This window comes from Toxotes jaculatrix, chromosome 16 (assembly GCF_017976425.1).
Source record: "Toxotes jaculatrix isolate fToxJac2 chromosome 16, fToxJac2.pri, whole genome shotgun sequence".
In the NCBI taxonomy this organism is placed as follows: Eukaryota; Metazoa; Chordata; class Actinopteri; family Toxotidae; genus Toxotes; species Toxotes jaculatrix.
Genome location: NC_054409.1, coordinates 10,520,427 through 10,544,617, shown reverse-complemented (window position 1 = coordinate 10,544,617; position 24,191 = coordinate 10,520,427). Strand labels below are relative to the sequence as shown.

Here is a 24,191-nt window from a genome sequence, read left to right as displayed (position 1 = left end):
GCATTTAAAATGTGTTTTGAGTTATTTTTACTTTTATTTTTTGTTTTGCTACTGTTGCACTCTCATTTGTATTTAAATTATTTGCAACTGATTTTTATGTTACAGAATGATTGTATAACGCTGGAATGATGTAAAAAAAATACTCGAAGGTAGAAGATAATGGTACAGAAAGAAATTCACAATGACTACAAGTATTCACAAAAGCAGCTCTTAACAGTCACTCACACTACACTGAGTGAGAGGAAATTTTAGAAAGAGAGGGTTAGCACTAATGTGAGAAACTCACAGGGAGGCTGCAGCCCCATTTTAGTTGCCATTTAGTAGTCATTTTCAGTAGAACCTGATCTCTTTTACTGCTGCTTATGTTCACAATGGAACCTTCATTCCTGCAACGTTATGTTGAATTTTGCACATTTTATGTTTAACTCATGTTCTGTATTATTTGTTCAAAGTCATTTTTATTTGCTGGTTTGTTTTAATAGTAAGAAAGTATCGATATTAACGAGATAGTTTTAATGTAGTGTTCTTTTTATCTCAATAAAATATATCCTATATATATAAACATATATATATATGTTCTCTGTTTTTGTCTGTACATGTGGTACATTTGCATAGTAGTATAGTAGATTATTACTAGTATAGTGAATCAAGATGAGGTATAAATAGAGATGTTAAATTATATCATTAGTAGTAAATATCAGGAGTCTCTTACCTGACTGATTTGTCCCCATATTATGCAACTGGAAATGTTGCTTAATGTCAGTACAAGGATCCATTGTAGAAAATGGGCAGCGATGCAAATTTCTTCACTCGTCATCCTCTGTGGAGACAAAAGACATGTTTTAGAAATCAAACGTGAAACATGACCCCCTGTTCCTCTTTTCTCCAGCACAGCTAACAGTTATTGGAGGGAAAATGGAGTATTAAACAAAAACTAAATTTAAATATTCAAAATTACTTGGGGATCTTTTTTTTCTTTTTTTCTTGTTTTCCTAATCTACAGAAAAACAGTCCAGCTCCACCACTCCCTGCACGGAACATTTACAGGTGGTTCTTATCGGTTTTTAAGCTGTGCTAATGGTGAGCTGTGTGAGTCATGACTAATGGTTTTCTGAAGGGGAAACAAACATTTTACTTTCCAATGTGAGCAGACTAATTAGCCTCATGTAAAAGAAGAAAAAAAATACAATCTCCCTCTTACAAATGAAAGTTGAATTCATAAGCAAGAAAACACACTGAACTCATTACTGTGTTAGTTCACTTACTTTGAGGCTCCTCTCTGCTTGCACTAATCAAATTAGTGAACAGGACACTGGACACAGTTACACAGGCTCACTACAGCTGCTGAGTGAGTACTTCATGTGTCTCTCTTAAAGTCTTTGTGCTGAGCTGTTGCTGCTAATAGGGAATATCCTGAATACAGCAGGAAGGAAGACTGATTCAGAGCAGCCACATTCTGCTTAATGAAGTGACCTAAAATCACAGTTTTCACTGCCCTCTCCGTGTTCTCTGTGCCAGAACGCACACCCTCCGCTCTGCTGCCGCTATTCTGAACATGTCCTCCACAACCACACCAGCACCAGACAAAGCATTTTTGTACATCAACTGAATCGTTATTCAAAGAAAAAAGGGAGCAAGAGATTTCCTCATCTACAAAAACATGGAAGCCATCCATGTGCAACAACAGAGAATACACTCCTGTACTTTTTAAATTTGGATCCCTGAATATGCTAAAGCCCACATGACAACATGTTTGCAACATGGGAAGTGGAGCCAAACTTCATTCCAGTTGTACATTTTAAAAGCCCCTTTCACAAAGACAACAAAAGGCAGCTTGAGCATTTGGGATTCATCAGACACTGTCACAATCAGATAATGGAAACTTTCTAAAAAAAGAGACTGCAACAAGAAGCAACACGCTTTAGGGGAAATCTGGTCAACTGTTTGACAATCACAAGCTCAAACAATACCCACGGCGCCACGAAGAGACGACCCATCGTCTCCATCAATAGCTCATTTGTTGACAGTAATTGCCTTTTTTTTTGCACCATATTTAAAATGTCTCGGGCACGAGGCAGTTGACATTTGTTCACAGACATTACAACCAACCAAAGAGTAAATTTTCACCAGTGTTTTTAACCAATAGAGAAGAAGGGGGAAAGCAAAGTTTCAGTGGAAGAAAAAATAGAAGATATGAAAGAAAGAGTAAAGATTGCCAAGATACATTTTGAGGGAAAAAACAGAGAAGCCCCAGAAACAACAAGTGTGATAAAATAGTATTTATTTCACAGAAACATACAAGGACAGGGAGAGAAAAAAAACAGCTTATGGTGATATCTGTCGTACACATAAAGCAAGAAAAAAAAAAGACTATGTACATCTGAGAATGGATGCCTGAGTGTAATTTGAGTTATAAGAACTAAAATCAACAGGCTCCATCTGCTATCACATACTGCAGAGGAACATGGAAAGACTGAGAATACCACAAGTGCGTCCACAAAACCAGAGAACGCACCACTAAAATGAAAGAGAAAGGTGGCAACTGATAGTTCCACAATGTACAGAAAAAAAACAGATCACTTAGAACCTCAGAAACAGGATGGACAGGGCATCTTACTCACATAAAATTCAATGTGATGGTTTGTATGATCTGACTTGAAAATTTGAAATTTGCACGATAAAAAAAATATTTTTGGCAGTAACAAATAATGAATTTCTGACTTTTTTCTGTTTAGATTGGAAAAATATTAATCTTGTTACCTGAAACCCAGCAGTTATGACAAAATAGCTCTTATCTCTGGGTTTTTATATTCTTTTAGTTTTTTAAATTATTCCCTCCATTTGTGTAGTTCTGCCATATAAAACAGCATATACAGTATAAAGGTTACTGTGGGTCGCCAGTTCATTATCTTGACTAAGGTCACTTCAGCTAGATCTTGAAGGAAAGAAAAACATGAAAAAAAAAAAGCTATCCAGATGTGACGATTATCCTAATATATATCTGTCAAATGTAATTTAGAAATGTTTTGCTTTCTTTGTGAGTGTTGCCACAGGAATTCAGGAAGAGCTGCAAAAGAAAAAAAATGTGGTTGATCTGACTGCAAAGAAATGAAAGAAACTCAACACTAAAAGAAATGCAAGTGGGATGAGGATGAATTCAGTAAACACATTGTCCATACAGTAATCGTACAGCTTCATATAACTGGGGAGAAAAGACACAAATACACAACGCTGGGAAGCTTCTCCAGACATGGGTCATGCTCAGTCACTAGTACTATTTTTCAGTCGTTTGAGAATTTTGCTTCTCACTGTTCTCTAGAATAACAATATAATTTGGAGAATTACGGCTAATGTATCGACAACATCTGTCAACAAACCTGATATTTGTAGGGTTTCACTTACTGTATAAAATTTAATAAACTCTAAAACTAGTATTAAGTGCTAATTTGTTGATTACAAATTAACACAAGACTGAATTAAAACCATGTCTGCGAAACTATCCCAAAGAATATGTTTCTCTTTTTCACTAGATATAAACATCACTTATACATGTATTTTTTTGTGATACATTAATATACAAAAAAAAAAAAAAAAAAAAGAAGCTTCAACTGGGTTCATGCATAATACGTGGAGCTAGCTTGAGAGAACATACAGTCATCAAACTGGAAAAAGTTCGACTTAGATGCACCTTGTGTTTCTGATACAAACTACACTGTCCGTCAGTCAATCCATCAATCAACTGGTTAGTAACTACACGGCTTTGGATCAACAGAACAACCAGACCAACAGAAACAAAGGAGAAAGAAATGTTCTAACAGCTTCTCGCTTCCATTGTGTGGCGCAAAGATAGCCAGGACACAAGGTTTGTAGGTGCAGCCGTCCAAAGCAGAACTAAACCAGATGTACTGGACTGTACTAGAGGTATTTGGGGCTTGACATACGGTGAAGCACTCACTTTCCATGAGTTGGTGGGTTGTGAGACACAAGTGCAGTGAGCGAGAGTCGCTCTTGTCAAGTCATCATCTTCGTGCTCGTCTCATGCGCACACCCACCAACAATCACGCTTTGATTGAGCTACATAAACTCTACTTTCATCGGATGACCGAGCACATGGTGAAAGCTTGACTGGTCAAACAAGAGCCTTCTGATCTGTCAGTCACGGAGATGACGATGTTCTTGCCACGAAAAGTACAACTGGTACAATCACTGTGCTGAGCTACACTAACACTGAACTGCAGCTGTCCATGCCAACCGTTTCCGTGATTGATCTGTGTTGATGCCTTGCTGCTGATTTTCTCCTAAACTTTGACTATTTCCCTCAAATGCCAAGTATCACCTAAGCAAACGTCCTCATCAACATTCATTCTAATTTACCGTAGTGTAAGCCCTCCTGTTGTGCACTTCTCAGTTATTGTGGTATACATGAACATATGCTACTGAATATTTCCGTAGTAACCATCCACAAACCATTTCGGGGTTGTTCTGGTGGTATAGCAGTGACTGTGAGAGCCCACTCACCACGTGAAAAAGACATCATGCCAAAATTAGATGTAAGGTGCACTAATAAACGTGTTCGCTCTTACAGGTATTGTCAGATTAATCAGCTGTTCCTGCATCTGTTTTCATTTTTCATGAGTAGTTTCTCAAAGTAACTTTTCACTAGCTTTTAGCTAATGAACTTGTCACAAGCTTCTTGTTTCTACCTTTGAATCTACAATCTTTTATTTTTTTCATTTTAGCTGTAACACATTTCGTGCAATTGATTTAAAATCTCAAAACATATAGCCTAAAAAGAAATTACTAACCTAGGCAAAGTTTTATCAACTTCACTTAAAAAGGTCTCTCAATGCACTATATGACCTTGTGGCTTTACCTTTTTCTTTTTTTTCTTTTAAGGTAACAACCTGGCTGACTAAACCTTTAAGGCTGTAACAATGGCCAAGTGCTTAAACAATTAGTCACTCAATCCATAGACTGACGGCAATTTTAAAAGATTTCAACTGTTTCATTTTATCATCAAGAAAGTGCCAAATATTTGCTAGTGTCATCCTTTCAGATGTGAGGATTTGCTGCTTTCCTCTGTATTTTTTTTTTTTTTTTAAATCATTTTAAATTCAATATGATTGAATTTGACAAAACGAGAAATGTGAAGGCATCACCTTGGACTCTGGGAAATTATAATGATTTCTTTTGAGATTTTCTAGACTCCACAGATTAATTGATATCAAAAATAAAATAACTGTATTTGATGTAACTTGACCCGGTTTGACTTTTATCCCTGAGTGGGCAGACTTTGTTTAATCTTTTAAAGAAATGCTAACATCTAACCATTTTCAAACCTGACCCTGGGGAAGAAGTTATTGGGGGTTATTTGGAGTCCAGACAGGAGAGTTGAATATCTATGGTTTAATATTCTCTAGTTAACTAAGTATCTATATGATATCATAATGCTGGTGGTTTGTGATAGGCCATTATCTCTTTTCTCTTTCTCTTTCTCATCATGTGTTTTTCTTCACACACATTCAAGAGCAGTGGATGGATGGACAGAAAGAGGTGTAACAAAAGAAACAAAATAACACCTGTATTAAAGACATCAGACAACAAAACAAACATACCATGCAACATAAAATCATTTGTCAAATAAAGTCTAAATAACCCAGCCCGCCCCTGGACCTTATTCTCCGCGTCCATCCCTCAGGTCAGGAGCCAGTAACAGGTTCCTGCTTCCTGCCCCTCAGCTGAGACCATAATGCCCGTAGTTGCTGCTTTGGCATCAGATGCACACAGAGAGACTGGCAAATGTTATGCTTCCTTCACAGCATTGAGTCGGTTGGTCAGTCGGTGTAATAACGGACACACATTAATCTGTCTCACAAAGAATTTCAAAAAAAAAAAAAAAAAAGCAAGTGAGGAGTTCTGGGTGGGAGAAGAGACAAGCAAAAAAAAAAAAATCTTCTTCTTCCCACAAAAACAAACCTATGTTCTCCTGTTTGGCAGCTGCACTTCCTGTCATAAGGTGTTGATTAAAATGTGAAAAGTTCAAAACAATGTCACCCCTCTCCACAGAGGCTGAAGAGTCAGTCCAACTGAAGCAGCATCGGTAGTGAGTGAACTCAAATGTCCTAGCGCAGTGTCGCTCCTACAGTCCGCTGAAGAGTGAACTGCAGTGAGGCTGCTTAAGTGAAGAAACAGAATAGGGGCTGTTTTCTGTGTCCCTTCGTGGACAGTATATGGACTCTGCTGATGCATTCTGGGTAGTGCAGTTAGATGTAACCACTGAATATGTCCTGCACATGTGATTTATGCAAAACCGGCCATCCAGTCAGCTTTTATATACTGGGCAACTTCACAACTTTACCCTACTCTGCAGTTCCCTGTATGGGTTCATCCCTGCTGTCCTGGATGGACTCTAACTGATGCATTGTGGTTAATGTAGTTGAATGCGGACGGTCAGCATGCTACATTGGCGAAGGCAGAGGCTGACTCTTGAGAGGAGCCCTACAACGGGCTGATGAGAAGGAGATGCTTGAAATCAACCTGAGAGAACAGGACAGAAAAAAAATGTCAAGAAGGAGAGAAGAGAGGAGAGAAGTGGAAGAGAAAATGCAACTTTAAAATACATGTATAAATCATAATGTAATTAAGCATTGCCTTAAAAGCACAGAATTAAATAACAGAGCTGGATGAGACATATGCAGGCATACTTACAGGGTTATAATCTGTGTGTGTGTGTGTGTGTGTGTGTGTGTGTGTGTGTGTGTGTGTGTGTGTGTGTGTGTGTGTGTGTGTATGTTAGGCTTATAATCACAAGTTGGCCGGATATCTAAAGGGTTGTCTGACTGTTGTTTATAGCTGCACTTTGAAGCATTTCAGATCTTAGTACAGCAGAGCATTGCTATGCTTTTCTCACTGCCTTAGCTCCCATTTTAGGGCGTTTTGTGGTAGTCACATAAATCTGAAAGAAGCGACACTTAATTAGGATTTTAATTAGCTTCACCACACCATTCAGCGATCTAAACTAAGAACACAAACATCCACATGTGGCCATCAACACATGTGCAACGAGACACGTAAAATTAAAAGGGATTTAATGCGTTTATGTCTCACATTAGATTGGCATGGACTTCATCTTGACCATAGAGGTGAGTTCCTGTTTGGTCACATGATCGCTCCGCCTCTGCCTCACCCTGGAAATACAGAACAATAAGTGCACACCAAGAAAAAAATGTTAAAAATGTCTCAAAGAGAGAGAGAAAGAGAGACAGACTGCACCACTGTGGCTTGTGGATGTGGGATACGTGTGTGCGTCTTACCACACGACATAGATGAGGGAAGGGACGGTGATGAGGACGACCACGGAGAACAAAACCAGCAAGATCACCAAACCCAAATTACTTTCATCCTCAAGTACAGGATCTGGGCGGAAAGAGGGAGGAAGAAAACAACATAGGAGGTCAACAAAAAAAGCAGGACAGGAGATGCGGAGACAGAAAGACTTAAAGCAACGGACAGGGAGAGTTTATCGAGAGGGAGACAGATGTAAAAGTGTGGAGCAATAAAGTAAATAAAAGTTGAAAACCAGAAACAAATATAGTTGAGGAAGGAAGGAAATGGACAAGACAGCTGAATGAAAGAGTTCACACATCACATATCTATTTTCTTGTCATCTCGAAAATATGTATTTTATATTTTTACACACACTCTTCATGTCCTGTATTTTCTGGAGATGAAAAAAGAAAGAAAAAAAAAAGTACTGCATGTGTGTGTTCTCGGGTTTAATTACTCTCTGGAGAGAGGTTAATTTTAAATCTGTCATTACAGTTTTCACACAAACATGCATTTATCGTACCGAGAGGAGTAAACAACTTGCTTTCACACACACAAACAAAAAGAAAACATTGTTTTGAAGTGAGAAACAAAGCTAAACCCCAGACACACACATTTGCAACAAAATGTGCAAAAACTTTTTTTTTTATATTACAAAAAATTATTTATGAGCACATCTGCAAATGAAAGTGGAGAAACGCATAAATAGGAGAAGACATCTGCTTCACAGCCGATCAGCTTAAAGAAATCTGACAGTGACTTTCAGTTCTCTACTCTTCTGCCAAAACTATGTATTTGTCTCCTTGTTTATACTGTACATGGGTGTGCATTAGTGTTTACTAGTGCATACTTGCTGTGTGTATCCTCCATGGATATATTTCAGACGGGCATGTTTGCAACTGCAGGCTGCTCTTTCCTATGTTTTTGCCCATGTATACGTGAGCTGCTATGTACTTAACTTTTCATCCAGTGCACATACTGTAAAAAACATAATACCCTGTAGGTGCAATTTACTGCAATTACATGCAATTTGGTGATGAAGCCAGGCACAAGGTACTTGCACTGTTCTATCCCGAGTATAATAACAGTAAATAATGCCTTCCTAGAGATCATTGCTGCATTAATGACTGATGTGGCTTCTTGTTGCTGCCAAAAAAACAAAACAAAACATAAGGTTAAAAAACATCGTAGCCCTGCTGTTTGATTAGCTGTGTTTCAGGTAGTTCACCTTGTCAGGCTCAAACCCACTGTGAGGAGATACAATTGAAAGGAACACGCAATATTAAGCTGGATTCTACTAGAGTCTTAAACTCTACCGGAGGGCTGAACACCCTTCTTCCTGATGGTATTTCCTTATTTAGTGTTTAGTGATGGATGCTGGAGAATACTGTCCAACATGTTGGTCTAAGATCTCCCATAGGCGTCAAGCTGAGTTGAGATATGGCGATTGATTCACGTCACGGTCATACTCAAACAGTTTATCATCTCTCGCACTCTGTCTGAAAGCATCTGCTTTCGATAGGTTTCTCCACCTTACTCAGGTTTTTCCTTCAATGTGTCACCTGTCTGTATACTCGCATGCTTTAAACCAACATGAAACAACGTTTCAAAACTAATCCAACCTTTGATCATAATGACACCCACATTTCACTGGGTGACTTTAAAGCACGTATTCTAAGGGACTGGTGTGCACTAATAGTAGCAGCAGTAACTGTGGTAATAGCAGTGTAGTAGTGGATGTAATAAATGAAGAAGTAATAACATTATTATAGTAATAGTAACCGTTGTTATGTAGTATGTGTACTTGTAGTAGTAGCAGTAGTAGTGAGTAGCAGTAGGCCTGGAAGAAGTGGGAGACTTATTGGCAGCCGTGATGACAGTAATTACTGCTCCAATATAAACACCATAAACACGCAGTATTGGTGTTGATCCTGAATATAATGAGAATTCAGTTACCAAGTGAAATAAGAGTAAGGAGTCTTACTGTGTGATTTTGCAGTCGAGGTTTCAGGCTTTGTGTTGTCGGACAAAATATCGTCAAAATACGAATCCTCCGATGGGAACTCCTCATCAGTGTTAGTGGTGGTGTAGTCTGCAGTACAAACACACACACATACACACATTTAGCCATTTATTTAAAGTGAGTAACAATAAATACACACAAAGTACAAAAGTTTGCTGTTAATGGCTGAAAAACTACTGCTTATCTAAGGTGACAGTACTATACAAACTGTGTGCTTTCTGCTGGAGCTCATCTGCTGTTTAGTCTAAAACGTAGCAACAAGACTCTGTGGGTACCAAGGACAGAGATCATACTGTATCTCCCCTGTACTGTGCTTTCATCACTGGTTAGCAGTGAAATACAGAACTTACTAGGCTCATCTCTTTTATTCTGCTTTGTGACAGACATTATGAATCATCCTCTCCATCTACTATCCTACTATTTTGGGATTCATTAGTTGTCTGAACCAATATTCCTAATGTGTTTTTATGCTTAATTGTTTTTTGTTTTTTTTGTACTGACTTTCATCAGTATGACATATGTTCTAAGGCACTTATAGGCTCTATGAATAGGCTGACTTGACCAGACGAATCATTTAGAAATAAGCAGTCTGTGAATCTTCTTTCTGACCTTCCCAGGGCCGGACAAGAACCTGGGGACTCCATTCACTCCACAGGCTCTCGGTGTTCACTTCGTCACGGGCTCGGATCTGCACCTGGTGGAGGTGGCCAGCCAGGGCGTCAGATATCACAACTGGACTCTCCTCTGAGTAAATCTGGTGTGGAGACAACAGGAAGAAAGGCCGATGCTGTGATGGTGGTATCACACGAATAAGTTCTGTGGAACGGCATGATCAGCATTTTGTTGTATTGTTATTGGCCTCAGTGTGTGTTATGAGTGACCCATCGAGCAAAAATGTTGAACATGTTGAGTCAAATAGTTGTTTTTTTCATGCCATTAATGTCTTTTCATTCCTCTGTCAGATCTTAATTTATTAAAATGACAGCTGCTTGTGAATTACCCCTTCATTATATATCAAAGACATTCATTTGATATGATAGTATTACTAAAAAACCCACTGCATACAGCAACTGTCTTTTTTTGTGTATCTTGATTTGATGAGAAATCAACAGATTAGATTTATAGACCTAGGATTTAACAAAACATTTTGAAACTAAATGCTTCAAGATGCACATGAGGCATGATTTATGGTTGGTGACAGGGTTATTTTTCCTTCAATACTACAAAAGGGAACAATTTTACCCCCTGCTTTAAACCCATATTTTCATGTTTTTTTTTCTTGTTTTTAGTAGCATTTTCTGTGCTTGTCTTCGGTTACAAAAATATCCACCAAGGTTGTTCATGTTTATGTCTAATCACAGTAAGTAAAATATTTACAAGTTTAGTTTTAATTGCTGGTAAAATGGAGGAAACTAGAGATGTATTGTCTTTAAAACAAGCCATATAAAGTTTGTCAGTTTGATGTAATCCTCCACACTGTACTATACTGAAATGAAACCTCTGGCCTTGCTCACTTACCTCTGACCAGTATATAGAGCCCTGGGGCCTGTATCTGATCTGAAACACTAGGGGGAAAGCATCATGCAGCGGCCAGGAGGAGGGAAGGTTCCATGAGACCTGCAGCCTCTTTGCATAGCCTTCTATTTCTTTCACCAGCAGTGACTCTGGAGGGTCTGGTTTCACTGCAGAGAAAGATGGATAGAAAAAAAAAAAGAAAACCTGATTTAGCCACATTTGTTTCCACTGTGATTGGCATACTCTTTAAAAGACAACACAATTGAGAAAAAAAAAGAAAGTCAAATACAGGAGGGAAGACCACAACAGAGGAACTGCTCAGACATTAGTTGAAAAAGTACTTCCTTAAATTACCATTTTTTTCGTATAAGAAAAACAATGCCTGTATCACCTTGCTATTATGAGACCTCTTCATCAATTCTCTCTTTCATTACTCTTATTTCTCAAACTTGTATCTTTTCATTTATGTTTTTAAGCATATTCACACCACTGTGCCAATAAGAATGCAGAGGCTGAGAAAAAAAGGCACACCAGCCTCTGTGAAGACTGCCTCAAGGACGCTGTGATTGGCTTCAGCAGAGAAATAAGAACATGCCATGCAGACAGAGAAGCAGCAAAACAAGATAATTGAGGTCATTATGAGAGGACCAAAAGGGCATGGTCGCAACAGCAGTCTGGAAAAATTATGTGCAGCTTTGGACATCATGACATTTTGTACGTATGTGTGAGTGTGAGGGTTGTACTCATGTACAGGTGTATCTTTCAGTGGTGGAAAGTACATTTAAGTATCGTACCTATTTATATGGTATATTCTACTTGTGGTCTTCTACATTTTTGAGGCAAAATACTGTGCTTTTCACTCACTCAGTGTAGGATGTATTATTACTGATTATAAGTTCTATTCTATTCTATTTGAGTTCTATATAAAGTAATTACAATTAACAACATAGCTTGTAGTATGAAGAACAACTTCAGCAAGTCTACCTGTTGCTACACTACAAGTGTTTCTATTGCTTTTAGGCAAAAGACAGAGAGGAGACAATGCAGGAGCTATTAAAGCATGAAACTTGGGCTCCTGAAGTTACAGTATTTCTACAAGCTATTTTAAGCGAGTGTGATGTCACAACTGGAAAAAATTAATAGAGGAGACAGGGCCAACAGCACAACCCGCCAATCACAATAGTAGTTTTTGAGTAATGTAACAGCCTGTTAAAGTAGAGTTGGATGTGGAGCACTGGAAACGAGACCAAACTGTAAAAATGATCAACCTTTGGTGGAAAATCACGACTGTGATTCACAGACATACAACAGTCACACCAATCTGACAGAAAAACAAGATAACCAGTTTTAATCACCCCTTTCTCAAGTGTTTCTACGTATATGTGTGTGTGTGTGTGTGTGTGTGTGTGTGTGTGTGTGTGTGTGTGTGTGTGTGTGACTGTGTTTCACTTGATCTTACATAGTTCATGTAACCTAAACCGGGCAAATGTTGTCTCAGACCCAAGGGCATTGGCTTCAGTGATTCTAATGGTATGGATGGTCTGCCAGAAGGTGGGGTGATCTACATCACAGTGCTTGCGGGTGATATCCACGACACATGGCCTCCACTCCTCACCACTGCCCCTAGAAAACAAGACAAAACATGTTCATGTTGCATTTATTTGATTGTGGGGAAAAACAATAAAATGTGCGTTGCTAACGGCAGAAAATGAGAACCACTGCTGTAATGTGTTAAGGTTGTAAGTTTCCATTAAGTACCATATGTCATGTTAGAGGAAGGAAGGCAAAGTAAAGAGAGGAAGCAGAGAAGGTAGACTCACACTGTACACTATCAAATTGTAACCCTGTGGCACATGCACTATATTTAGTGTCTTCATATCCCATTCTGAATGTGACCTTGGGCGTTGCTGTTCCCGTTGCAGTAACTGGCTCTTACCTGAGGGAGGCATTGTACTGAGCTGGCAGGAAGGTTTTTACAGAGTCCACCCAGGAGCAGCGCACATGTGTGTGATTGGGCACTTGACAGGAAACACTCAGCAGCCCGGGGGGATCTGGGAAACAGAACAGACAGACAGAGTTCAATTTCAGGACAGAGAGGGAGTTAGTCTTTTTTAAGGCTCCTTTTACCTGTAGTAGAATTTTAAAAGTTTCTCTGTCTCATCCTCAAGCCTAAAATGAACAGTTGTGCAACTTGTTGAACCAAAATTACTATATATATTTCCATGCCAGTACCATGGAAAACTCCCTGTACCTCAAAAGGAAGTTTGCTTAGGGAGCCGCTTCCTGTTTGAGGCATTTACAGGAAGTGGAGGGCTTTGTCTATGTGACGGCCGATAAGATCGGTTTCCTCTGGGGACCTGTAATGCTGCTCTGATTATCACTGTTGTAACAAGATGTCTTCTTATAGCCAGAAAGTCAGCATAAATTAAATACTGAGAATGGAAGCTCATCAATAAAAAAAGTCTGGCTAGAAAGAAAAAGAGAGAAATATGCTTGACACAAAGTCAAGACAGAGATGAGAATGTCTGTGTAGGAGAAACAAACAGAAACATCTTTTATGCTTTTATGCTGAATTATCCAAAGAATGAAGTGAACTGTGGGGGACTGGGACTGTCTCTGAACATAGGGGCTAAAACACAGGGCACACAAGGAGTCATTTTTAATACAGATACAGTCGCAGGACGGAAGATTAAATGTATGACAGTCACAACAACACTTACGGCCCAGCCTGAGTTTGACGGAGTGCAGGAGCAGCCCCCGGTGATCATAGCAGCTGTAGATGCCCTGTGCTGAGTGGCCGACGTGCAACAGGACTAAGGCTCCATCTGACGTCACTTTGTGCCATGGTAAAGATGCGCTGTAGTTGAGATGCCACACCACAGGTGTCCTGGTCGGGAACATGTCAGACTTCAGTTATTATACTTGTGTGGAAACTGATATTACTGCAATGTTTATGCTGAATTTGTCTCTGAGTGACTCTTGAAGGTTATAACTGTACTCTATGAGCCATAGTGAGATATTTTAGATTACTGATGAAAAAAAAAAACAACTGAAAACCAAAATGAAATCTGGATGTGCTGGAAATATCTGTTTTGTCATATCAAGGCACACAGGCAACACTTTTCTTTTCTTTTCTTTTCTTTCCTTACCTGACTTGTGATCCACATGCCAGTGTCACATTCGACTCCAAGCGCCCATACTGCACGCCTGACACTGCAAACACAGACACCATATAAAATATTGAAGCACATTGTCGTCTGGCTTACCGTATCTGCACACTGCACAATCTGGAATAGCCGTTGTCTGTATTAATGAGATTTACGCGCTACCATTTACAGTAGGCTCGATAGTATTACAATAACATGACCATAGAAGGTTAGGGATCCAGCAGAAACTAGGCTGAGGAGACTTTGGCACAGAGTATAAAGCTGCTGCAGTGTGTTTTATTTTTCACAAGGTTTATCATCATCGCCATTACAATAAAAATTACTGTGTATCAGCAAATCCTCTCTGAGACCTTTGATGATAGACAAAAACAGTTAAGCATATTAAGAAAATGTAAAGATATTTTACTTTAAATTCCATTTAGAAACATTTTTGATATCAGCAACTTGTATCCCAAAAGAAAACAGAGATTGATGTGGTTTTAATGAGCAAGATTTGTTTCAATAACACAAAGCACGAGATAGAAGCTGTAAAATTATTACTTGTCATCTAACAAAACTGGGAGGTAGTGAGGATTTGAAGGAATACTAAGTGCAGTGTATACCTGAACAAATATTTGTGGTGGCGGCTGTAATTTGCGAAGTTGATACACTATCTGCCGTTTGCAAGTGTATGTGTGTGCATGTTTAGCTTGGCCACATAATATGAAAGCTGGCATTTACAGTAGATCTGGAGTGGAAAAACATCGCTCTGGCTGCCAGTCTGCCACGAACACAACTTCATTAATTCTCAGCCTCAATCAGTCAGGCATGCATACTCCCTGCGGGCCTCCACTCCCTTGGTAACAAACAATTTGCTCTGAGGCTGTGTTATAGTCCTCGTCTTCACAAAACTCTCCTTTACGCTATCTTTCACAAATTTGGCAGGTCTTTAAGTGGAATCATGAAGGATCACAACCTTAACATTTTGCAGGGTCTTGAAAATGTCATCAGTTACGACCCATAAGGCTCACGAGGCCCAGGAAGGTAGAGAGGAGGCATTTTGAGGAGGTTATGATTTAATTTGCTGTACTGGTATATTTCCTGCTGCAATAAACCGTGTATGCTCTTCAGGGAACAATAAGTTAATACTAAATTAAATTTTACACATACTCAAGTGGAAGGCTTTACTGAAGGCCTTTTTAATACTTGGTTTTCACTGACACCTAAAGTTCACTTTTCTGGCCTTTCTGGAATGGCTGCTGTTATTTTAGCGGCTACGCAAAATGAAACAGCTGGGAACGAGAGCAGCAAAGTGCTCCACAGTGAATTTGCGGTTATGTTTTATATTTTTTTGTGTGCAGGAGTCAAATACACAAAGAGAGGAAGACAATGAAGCCTACTGGATCTTTTTTCAATAGAAAAAAGGTAACGGAAGCGTGTCCGTTCTGTCTTGGTGTGTATGGGAAACAATGTGTCATTTACAACCCGTTATGCGAACCGCTTCTTCAGAAGTGAAACCAAAAGTGAGCACATCAGAAAGTTCTGTTATAATCCCTTACTGTAGGGCTGAACGATAAAAAAATCTAATTGATCTAATAAATTTTCTTACCCATACAATAGGTTGAGATTTCTTTCTGTAAAATACTACAGGCGAGTATTTTGTGGTCGAGTAAATGAGACATGATTGTGCCAAATTTATCTTAACCAGATTTTTTTTAAAAAGGCAGTCGCTTGTTGAGGACCCTACCGGTCACCGTTTTTTTAAAGAGTCACAGAAAAGAAAAATAAACCTCAAGGCTAAACTTGCCTTGTGTTCAATAGCAAAACTGACATAAATATGTCTTTATTGGTATAACGGCATCATTCAGTTATATCCAATTGTAATCATGACATGCTAAAGTGTCTGATAACAGCTGATTAGTCGGCCAGTTCAGATAATAATGCCAATGTAACGACTGACTGTTGAGTGACAGAATGAAATTTAAATGTGACAAACTCAAATCAGTGTCATTATTTCTGGCAACTCCCTCCACCAGATGTCTGTTATTTACACTCGAAAATAGCTGAGCTAACGGTTGTCAACTAGGTTGGTCTATGAGCAGCAAAAAGAAAGCGGAACCCTCTCACATTAACAATTTTTTTGTTGTTGTTGTATCGCCAGCTCACAGAATTAATGCTAATTAGCTGCAATTAATTATGCGATTAACATTTAAACTGCGATTAAAACTGTAGCTCTTGGAAACTACATTTTCAAACTGCAGTTTTGATATAAAAATAATTAATCGCTCAGCCCCAACTTAACGCAGAGACAAAACAACCAAACAACCGAGTGACTACAGTGGGTCACAACAGAAAAAGTGGAATTTCCTTATAAATTTTTTAAATTGTTTATTCATATTATTAAAATCTTCATCTGTGTCTTTTATCGTTCCTCCCTCTGTGTCAGTCTTTCCCTCTATTGGAATCTTTTTCTTCAGTGCTTCTCTCGCCAGTTTTACCCAGATTTTCTTTTTCCCTTTAACCACCAAAAACACACACCCACACACACCCGCACACACACCCACACACACACAGCTATACTCTCCCCTCCCTCTGTTTCTATGTGTGTGTTACCTGGGGCCTTGGTGCAGTGCAAAGGGTTGGCTGGTCTGAATGTGTGTATTCATGTTTTATTGGCAGTGAAGTACATTATTCCCCAAACCCGCAGCGTTCCACTCATATCTGATTCTGCCTCTGGCAAGAGGGCCCAGACACATGCACTCACACACACGCACACACATTCAAAAAAAACCCACACACATATGCATTTAAGTATATATGCCCACATACACAGACGCGCACCCACATACACACACTAATGCACACAGGAAGGCTCCAAGTTTCTCCTGACATGAAATCAGATGGCAGGGTGGACACAGAAATTGCAAGCTGGACGAAACTCAGTACTTTCCAAACAATGAAAAAAGAACTCTGGAGCTGCTGTCGAGTAAAATTAATGGGAAGGAAAAATTCTGACACTTTCTCCTAAAGAGTGAGTATTCTTGCTGTTGGAGAAATTAATTTGACTAATTTTAGGAAGAAATAAAAGAGAAAGTAATAGAGACACAGACAAAAGACAGTGGAGAGTAGAAACAGATAGAAATGTGAAGAGGTGAATTGTCCAAGAAAGAAAGAAAAAAGAAAGAAGATTTCTTAATACCATACAGTTCCCTGAAGTGCTGCGTGGGGCAAAGAAAAAAAAGCTTCAACAATAGAATTCTTGTTTGCAGAGTGCAAATGAAAGGGGAATAAAAACATGAAATCCAATTCGACTATTAAAAAAAAAAAATGAAGCTGCACAGTATCCAAAGTTGGACAGACAAAGAACCATAAAAATGGACAATGTGTTTCAACAAGTAAAAAGTTTCGGATCGAGGTTTTGCTTGGAAAAATGTGTCCATGATAAACAGCACTGTATCCAGTTTTTATGCTGAATTTTGGATGTTCCTTTGTCCTTTCTTCTGCCGAAGCTTTAAATGCTGTAAGCAAGTACCTTGAGTCAAGTCAATCATGCCAAAATTAGCTCACAGAGAAAGTGTTGCCTTATCCTCATCTACATCTCATTATCCTTATCCTTAACCAAGTGTGTTCTTTTATGTGTGCTTTTATGCGGCCTTGTCTCCATGAGTTTGAAATCTATTTTTACGTATGTTCAAGCTGTACATTGGGAAAGTGAGGACATTTTGGCCAGTCCACACTTTCTGACACACCTTCAAAGGGCTGTTTGAGGGTTAAGAAGAAGGAGGTTAGAATTAGGTGTGTGTGTCTGTGTCTGAGTGTGTGTGTGAGTGTGTGTGTGTGTGTGTGCACCTTACCTTCACCAGTCCAAATCTGAGCACAACTAGGATGCAGCGACCAAGATAAAAACCAGATGACTGTCAGACACACAGGACTGGACAAAAGGCCTGGCATCTACAAAGACAGAGACAGAGACAGAGACAGAGAGAGAGAGAGAGAGAGAGAGAGAGAGAGAGAGAGAGAGAGAGAGAGTTGGAAAAGGAAGAGGTATAATGATTGGGAGTTATTTTAGAGCCTAAATATTTCATCATCATCATCATCATCATCATTTTGAGTCCATTTTGCACAAGCAATTGGGCACGAAAAGAAAAAAAATGTTTCAGAAAACAGCCTGAATTTCCCATTTCTTCAGTCAATTTCCTCACTATAGCAACTAGATACCAGTGTAAAAATTGCATGATAACAACAGGTAAACACATCACAGATCAAACTACGCCAGCTTTTTCCTTAGTACTGCAAATTAAGTTCTACAACAAATGCAAAGACAATGGTCAAGAGACTTTGTGGACTCTCTCATCCCTCACTACTGGAACTGTAAATGGGAGCCTTTCTCAAAATTAAACACACATTTCCCATTAAAAACACAGAGGGAAAAAATGTTATTTTTGGTTTCCACTGCCTTGACTGTTCCAAGAAACTCTGGGAAATGTAAAGTTTTAGTCCCTCTTAAGCTGGAGAACAGATCCACCTTCCAGTTTTGCACCGTAAATCAACTGATCACATTTCCTATATAGGCTAACCAACAGGTGCACACCGTAAAAAGCAGAGACTAGCAGAGTGACTATACTATAAAAAAAAAATGTTTTTAATTATACTGTGATCTGGTGGTGGGACGGTGGAGAACAGGACATCTGTCATATATGGCAAAGACCTTCTATAAAATAAAAGCCATAATGGTATGGAATTTGATAAAAAAAAAAAAAAAAAAAAAGTCGACAGCCCTGCCAGCAGCTTTGTGATGCTGTTTTTAGAGACAGCGGTGCTTTCAACAAAATGCTAAGATCAGCATGCTAACATGCGCACAATGACCATGCTAATGGAAGGAAGTGGTTATAATGTTTACCATGTCCACCATTAAGAATATGTCTATAAAGAGAAACAATGGCATTATGACCATTACAAGAAACAGATCTGAGCGCTATAAAGTGAGGTTATTATGTGTATTGAAATATTCAAAAATGAAGACATTATCTACACTCTTTCCGTTGTGAAACGTCATGGAGTTATGATGTGATGCGGCTGATATTTTTGTTTTCCCCAGGGGACATTTACAACACAGCTGCATGCACTACTGACACCCTGAAACACTGTGGGTAGTTATTGTGTGCATGTGTTTCACCATTTCACACACACACGCACACGCACGCACACACACACACACACACACACACACACACACACACACACACACACACACACACACACACACACACACACACACACACACACACACACACACACACACTTTAGTGTTACCTAGTCACATCAGCTATTAATGTACCCTCAGGCTGATTGATTAAAACTCAAAACATACATGGATACTGGGAAATGCTGTGTGTGTGTGTCTGATGCCAAACACACTAATGCCATTTCTCTTCAAAGAGCTGAATGTGAGACACCCTCATGATACATTCTGTATATCAACATATGAGAACTTTGATTACAGCTCAATAGCGAGAGAAGGACATCAAAGACTCTTAAAAGTGGTTTCGATACGTCTACAGTGTGACATATTTCCTGCTTGAATAAGATATCACTGAAGCTGGGGCCATGACACTGCGACGGATCGATCGAGAAAAATCAATGGTCCCTGGCACCAATTCAATCAGGTACTGATCGAACAAAGGCAGTCCAAAGGAATAAAAAAAAATAAAAAAAAAAGAAGAAGAAAAAAAATAGCTTCCCACACATGCTGCTTTGGAAATATTTAAAATATCTTAATATATATTTAAATATTTTCTGTAAGAGTGACATGAGTGAGCTTAAATTATATGATCTCAACCTGCATACACATTAATGTGATGTGAAACAGGATTTCAAAAGACACTGTACAAATAGTTTAACAATTAATATCACTAAAATGAACTAATCTGAACTAACTAAAACAATAAATATACAAATACATCCAGAACCTTCAAAGACAGATTAACAATGCACAAGAACTTCCAGGTGTACAAAGTATAAGATGATGTTAGAATGAGGTCATATGCACCAAAATAGATCTGAGCTATAATGACAATAAAAAAGACACAGAAATACAGGGTAAATCAGAGAGTCTTAGAAAGATGGGAAAAACTGGTAGAAAAGCATCCCATCAATTAGGGAGGTGAAAAAGAATGAATGAGAGTGCATCTGTTATGTCAATCCAATACTCCTGTTGAATAAATTAAAACATGTGTGATGCTACAGCTACAATCAAGCCTGATAAGCTGAAACTGGAGCACAGTTACCGCTTTTTGATCACGCAGCACGTCAAAGAAAACAGTGTTTCATATTGCTTTAGAAACTGTATGTCTCTGAGACTATTCATCATCCTACTTCACCTTTTCAACTGTTCAATGCCATGGTTCAGAGTGGGACGCTTTCTGAGGGTTGACTAATAGTCTGATGAAGTCCGCACAAAGCAGTAAGTGCTCACTGCTTTCATTGGTTTCATTTGTCATTCTCACAACTGGATTTCTTTCAATGTCAGAGTTTTGATTCACAAAGAGCAAAATGAGGGATGAGTGATGAGGCGGAGGCTGAGAATCAGTGACTATGGTCTGGATTCTTAAAACAAACAAAACATGAGCACATGAGGTACACAGAGGGGAGTGTGGGCAAACAAAGTGTTGGATGAATTTGCGTTTTTAGATGTAGCTGTAGATGTTATGAAAAATGGGGAAGCCCACATTTCGTTGAAATGTGGGCTTTCGTTGATTCGATCTCATAAATACCACCAACATTTTTTGAGACAGTTAGTCTTATTTGAGCTTTTGTGCTACTGCATACAAAGAAAAAATGAACACCTTATTCAGCTTTGTTGGGTCTAGTTTTTGAATTACGCTGTAGTTGTAAGCTCGTTCTTGGGTACTGATGCGGTCTTAGGTTTCCTTAGCCCAGACTAGAAACCAGAAAAGATCAGCTTTTACCTTCCAGTTCTAGCCCATTAAGCTTTCACACTGACTTCTTACAGATGAAGCACGATCTGTACATGTACTGACAGGAAGCTCATTCACTGACAGCGTAACTTTCATTCACCTGTCATCCTACATCATCAGTGTTACATGGAGCAGCAGACGAAAACCAAAACAAGCTTATTCCAAAGATTGACAGCAAGTCATGCGGCACGTTACTGCACTTAAAGGCTTTATATCTTCTCCAATGGTCTCACGGCGAGCTCACAAAAAAAAGTTGGCTATGAGTATCATGTGTTATCAATAATGTCAGCTAAAAACAGAGGACAGAAACAAGGTGTCCTGTACCACAATATGCTAGCAGACATGTCAATAATGAGCTCACTTCAGCCCAAATTAAAAGTCAGACACAAATACAACACACTTTTTTTAAACCTCTTTTTACTTCTTGAATACATGGGAAAATACCTGCACCCAAACACTACACACACTTGCATTACCAAATGCAGAATTTGTAGAACTACATTACAGACGCATTTCCTTGACAGCTGTGTGTGACACTGGTTGACACAAATAAACTTTACAGATTTCGTCCAAAGCCGCTTTGAAACTTCCGTGGCTGTCCGTGTGAGATTAAACCTGTAACCTCTGGCTCTTGGCATCTCTGAAAGCATGAGGTCTCTCTGCCAAACAGATCATGTGTTTGTTTAAACCATAACACAAACATAATCAACATTTCATTAGGAGAACAAGGTGTTGTGTTTGGCTCGTACAAGTGCTGTGAGGCTGCCAGCGCTCAAACAAAGGTGACAGTGTGTTTGGTGAATTTTTAGACATTGATTAAGAGTGTTGTAGGTCAGTTTTAGATTCTACTTATTCTTATTCTGAGGATGATGTGATGGTTGGGTGAGTCAAACAGGGTGACGACTTTTGGCTTCAGCGTACGAGACACTATCAAACAACAGAATCAGGAGAACAGAGAAGGGTAGAAATATCAGCACACACCTTATGACCTATTGCCGTATGACAAACATCAAAATACCTTGGCTTCTGTCCCCTGTGTAAACTCACACCAGTGGCCTCTGGACATGCCACTGTCTTATTTACCAAAGTCAACATATCAACAGGAGAAGAGGGGCAATTTTTATCCCATTCACTCCCTGGATTGGCACATCCTGGCCACTGTGCCCTGACTAATTCTGTCTGTGTTACAGGCATCAACTGATACTACGTGATGTGTCGGTGTGTCTAGGACCTCTCCAACATTATTTAGCTGTGTGGCTGTAAAATGGGTTTGTTCATTATATGTGTGAGTGTACTTTAAAGAGAACCTTTACCTTTATTTGTTCAGTCACATTTTCCATTGCTTCCCACTCTATCTCAAGTTGAAGGTTAAAAAGTTTGACCCATTATATAAAACACAGCATTAACAACTTTATCACTGTGGAGAAAGTATCATAGCCCATTTGTCATCACACCTTTGGTGAATCTAAATCACCTTGGCCTGGCTTTCAAAACTTATTTTAGCAGTTTAAGAAGCAAAACACACATGTACTAGATACAGAACAATCCATGAATCCTGGATTTCGTCACGTCCTTTTCCAGTTAAGTGCTTCATGTGTATCTGCCAAAAAAAGCAGATAAAGAAAGCTGTGACGCTGACACTAAGGCACCGACAGCAGATCACAAAGTCAAATCTGCCCCAAAAATGTACACAGAGTTCTTCAAATCTTTAGAGATGGAACAGAGGAAAACTATTCCCTCTGGTGTCTTATGATCTAGCACGGCAGTGTTACATTCACCACTATGGCACTGTAACTTCACAGGGTGCACTCAGCAAATTCAAATCTTACTGACTCCTGTCTCCTTCACTTGCTTACATTCCTTTTTCCTCTGTCCATCCCTCCCATCATGCTTTCTTAAGCCTCTTTACATTCAGTACATTCTGTACATGCAACCCAGCTGGCACACTCCAGTGTTTACGGGACGGGAAAATACATCATGCTTCAGTTATGGAGAAATATAAATACAAAACATGTTACACATTGTGCACTGAAGGAGTACTCTTTCTTTTGTGAATCAAATAATCATCCCCTGTCGTCTTGAAAGGAAGCTCTATAAAAAAGAAAAAGTTTAAGGCTTGTCCTGGTAGTCAGAATGGATTCCAATGACATCCAATGAAAAGTCAAGGCTTCAGAAGCATAATCCACCTCTCTAAACCCACTTCAGCAATAAATCATTAAGTTCAGTACAATAAAATACAGTATTTAGCTTTTTGGAAAATATGGATCAGTGGTGGAAAAGTGGATTATATTGCAGGAGTGGTCTGAAGTCACAGAACTGTCCTGTGCTACCTAGCAAGCCAACAGGTGGTGAGTATTTGACACTCAAAAGATAGATAGTAGAATAAAAAAACAGTGTTAGCGTGCCTCTGTATTTTCTCATTTAAAATGGCAGTTACAGCTGTGACATCTTATCTTCTCATTGCTGGGACTTTTATATTTACTGTGAAAGAGAAACGGCCCTTCCGTGCAATAAAAAAAAAAAAAAACACTTTAAAAAAAAAACACAAAAACACTTTTTTTGCCTCCAGAAATTCCTCAAATGAAAAAGCGGTAAATATTTATTGAAAGGCTTAAACAGGTTAGGGGTATATTGATTCAGATGCTTTTCTGCGCAGTCTAGCCTGATGGTAAATCCCATGGATACTTTTCTTCCCCTGTCCACCACTTTCAGTCTGTGTCTCTTATTTTTTTATTTTTATTTTTTAAGACCTTGACACAAACCTTTTTTTCCCCCCACTTTACTCTGCAGTCAGTCCCTGGCTATGTTTTCCATCCCTCTAATGCCAGAATGTTCAAGGTTCAGTAAACATATTTGTGTCATTCCTTCTAATGGCTTACCCTTTCGCCTTTCCTCCAGAGTAACTAGAGATCAGAAAATGCAGGCTGCATCTCCTTGTACCTTCCTGCACTTTTCCATGACACCCATGTAATTTTTCCATTCTATTAATTCCCATTTGCTCTCTCTTATCTCTACTTCCCCCTCACCACCTTTAGAGAGCTCTTTTCTCGCCCGTGCCTGTGTTTTCCTGCACAGGCGCTCTTTATTTTCCGTCTCTAATGCCAAGCAGTGCAAGGTCTAGTAAACATATTTACAAAGTTTTCTAATTATCCTTCCCTGACACTTGGAAACAATGCTGTTCCCTGAGAGCAAAGTGCTAAGCTG

General features: G+C 39.1%; 1 protein-coding gene across 1 annotated transcript in view; it reads right to left on the bottom strand.

Moving 5' to 3' along the window:
* Positions 1-2,264: 2,264 nt before the first annotated feature.
* The window catches only part of il11ra (interleukin 11 receptor, alpha), a 45,682-nt gene continuing 23,755 nt past the window's right edge, over positions 2,265-24,191 (bottom strand). The window contains exons 2-12 of the mRNA XM_041058945.1: positions 17,865-17,961; positions 14,014-14,077; positions 13,585-13,751; positions 12,801-12,915; positions 12,324-12,487; positions 10,868-11,031; positions 9,959-10,103; positions 9,311-9,418; positions 7,314-7,416; positions 7,108-7,187; positions 2,265-6,537 (exon numbers count right to left, since the gene is read on the bottom strand). Coding sequence (XP_040914879.1) covers positions 7,109-7,187; positions 7,314-7,416; positions 9,311-9,418; positions 9,959-10,103; positions 10,868-11,031; positions 12,324-12,487; positions 12,801-12,915; positions 13,585-13,751; positions 14,014-14,077; positions 17,865-17,961 — 1,206 coding nt within the window. The 3' untranslated portion in view covers positions 2,265-6,537; position 7,108. The remainder of the gene's footprint in view (positions 6,538-7,107; positions 7,188-7,313; positions 7,417-9,310; positions 9,419-9,958; positions 10,104-10,867; positions 11,032-12,323; positions 12,488-12,800; positions 12,916-13,584; positions 13,752-14,013; positions 14,078-17,864; positions 17,962-24,191) is intronic.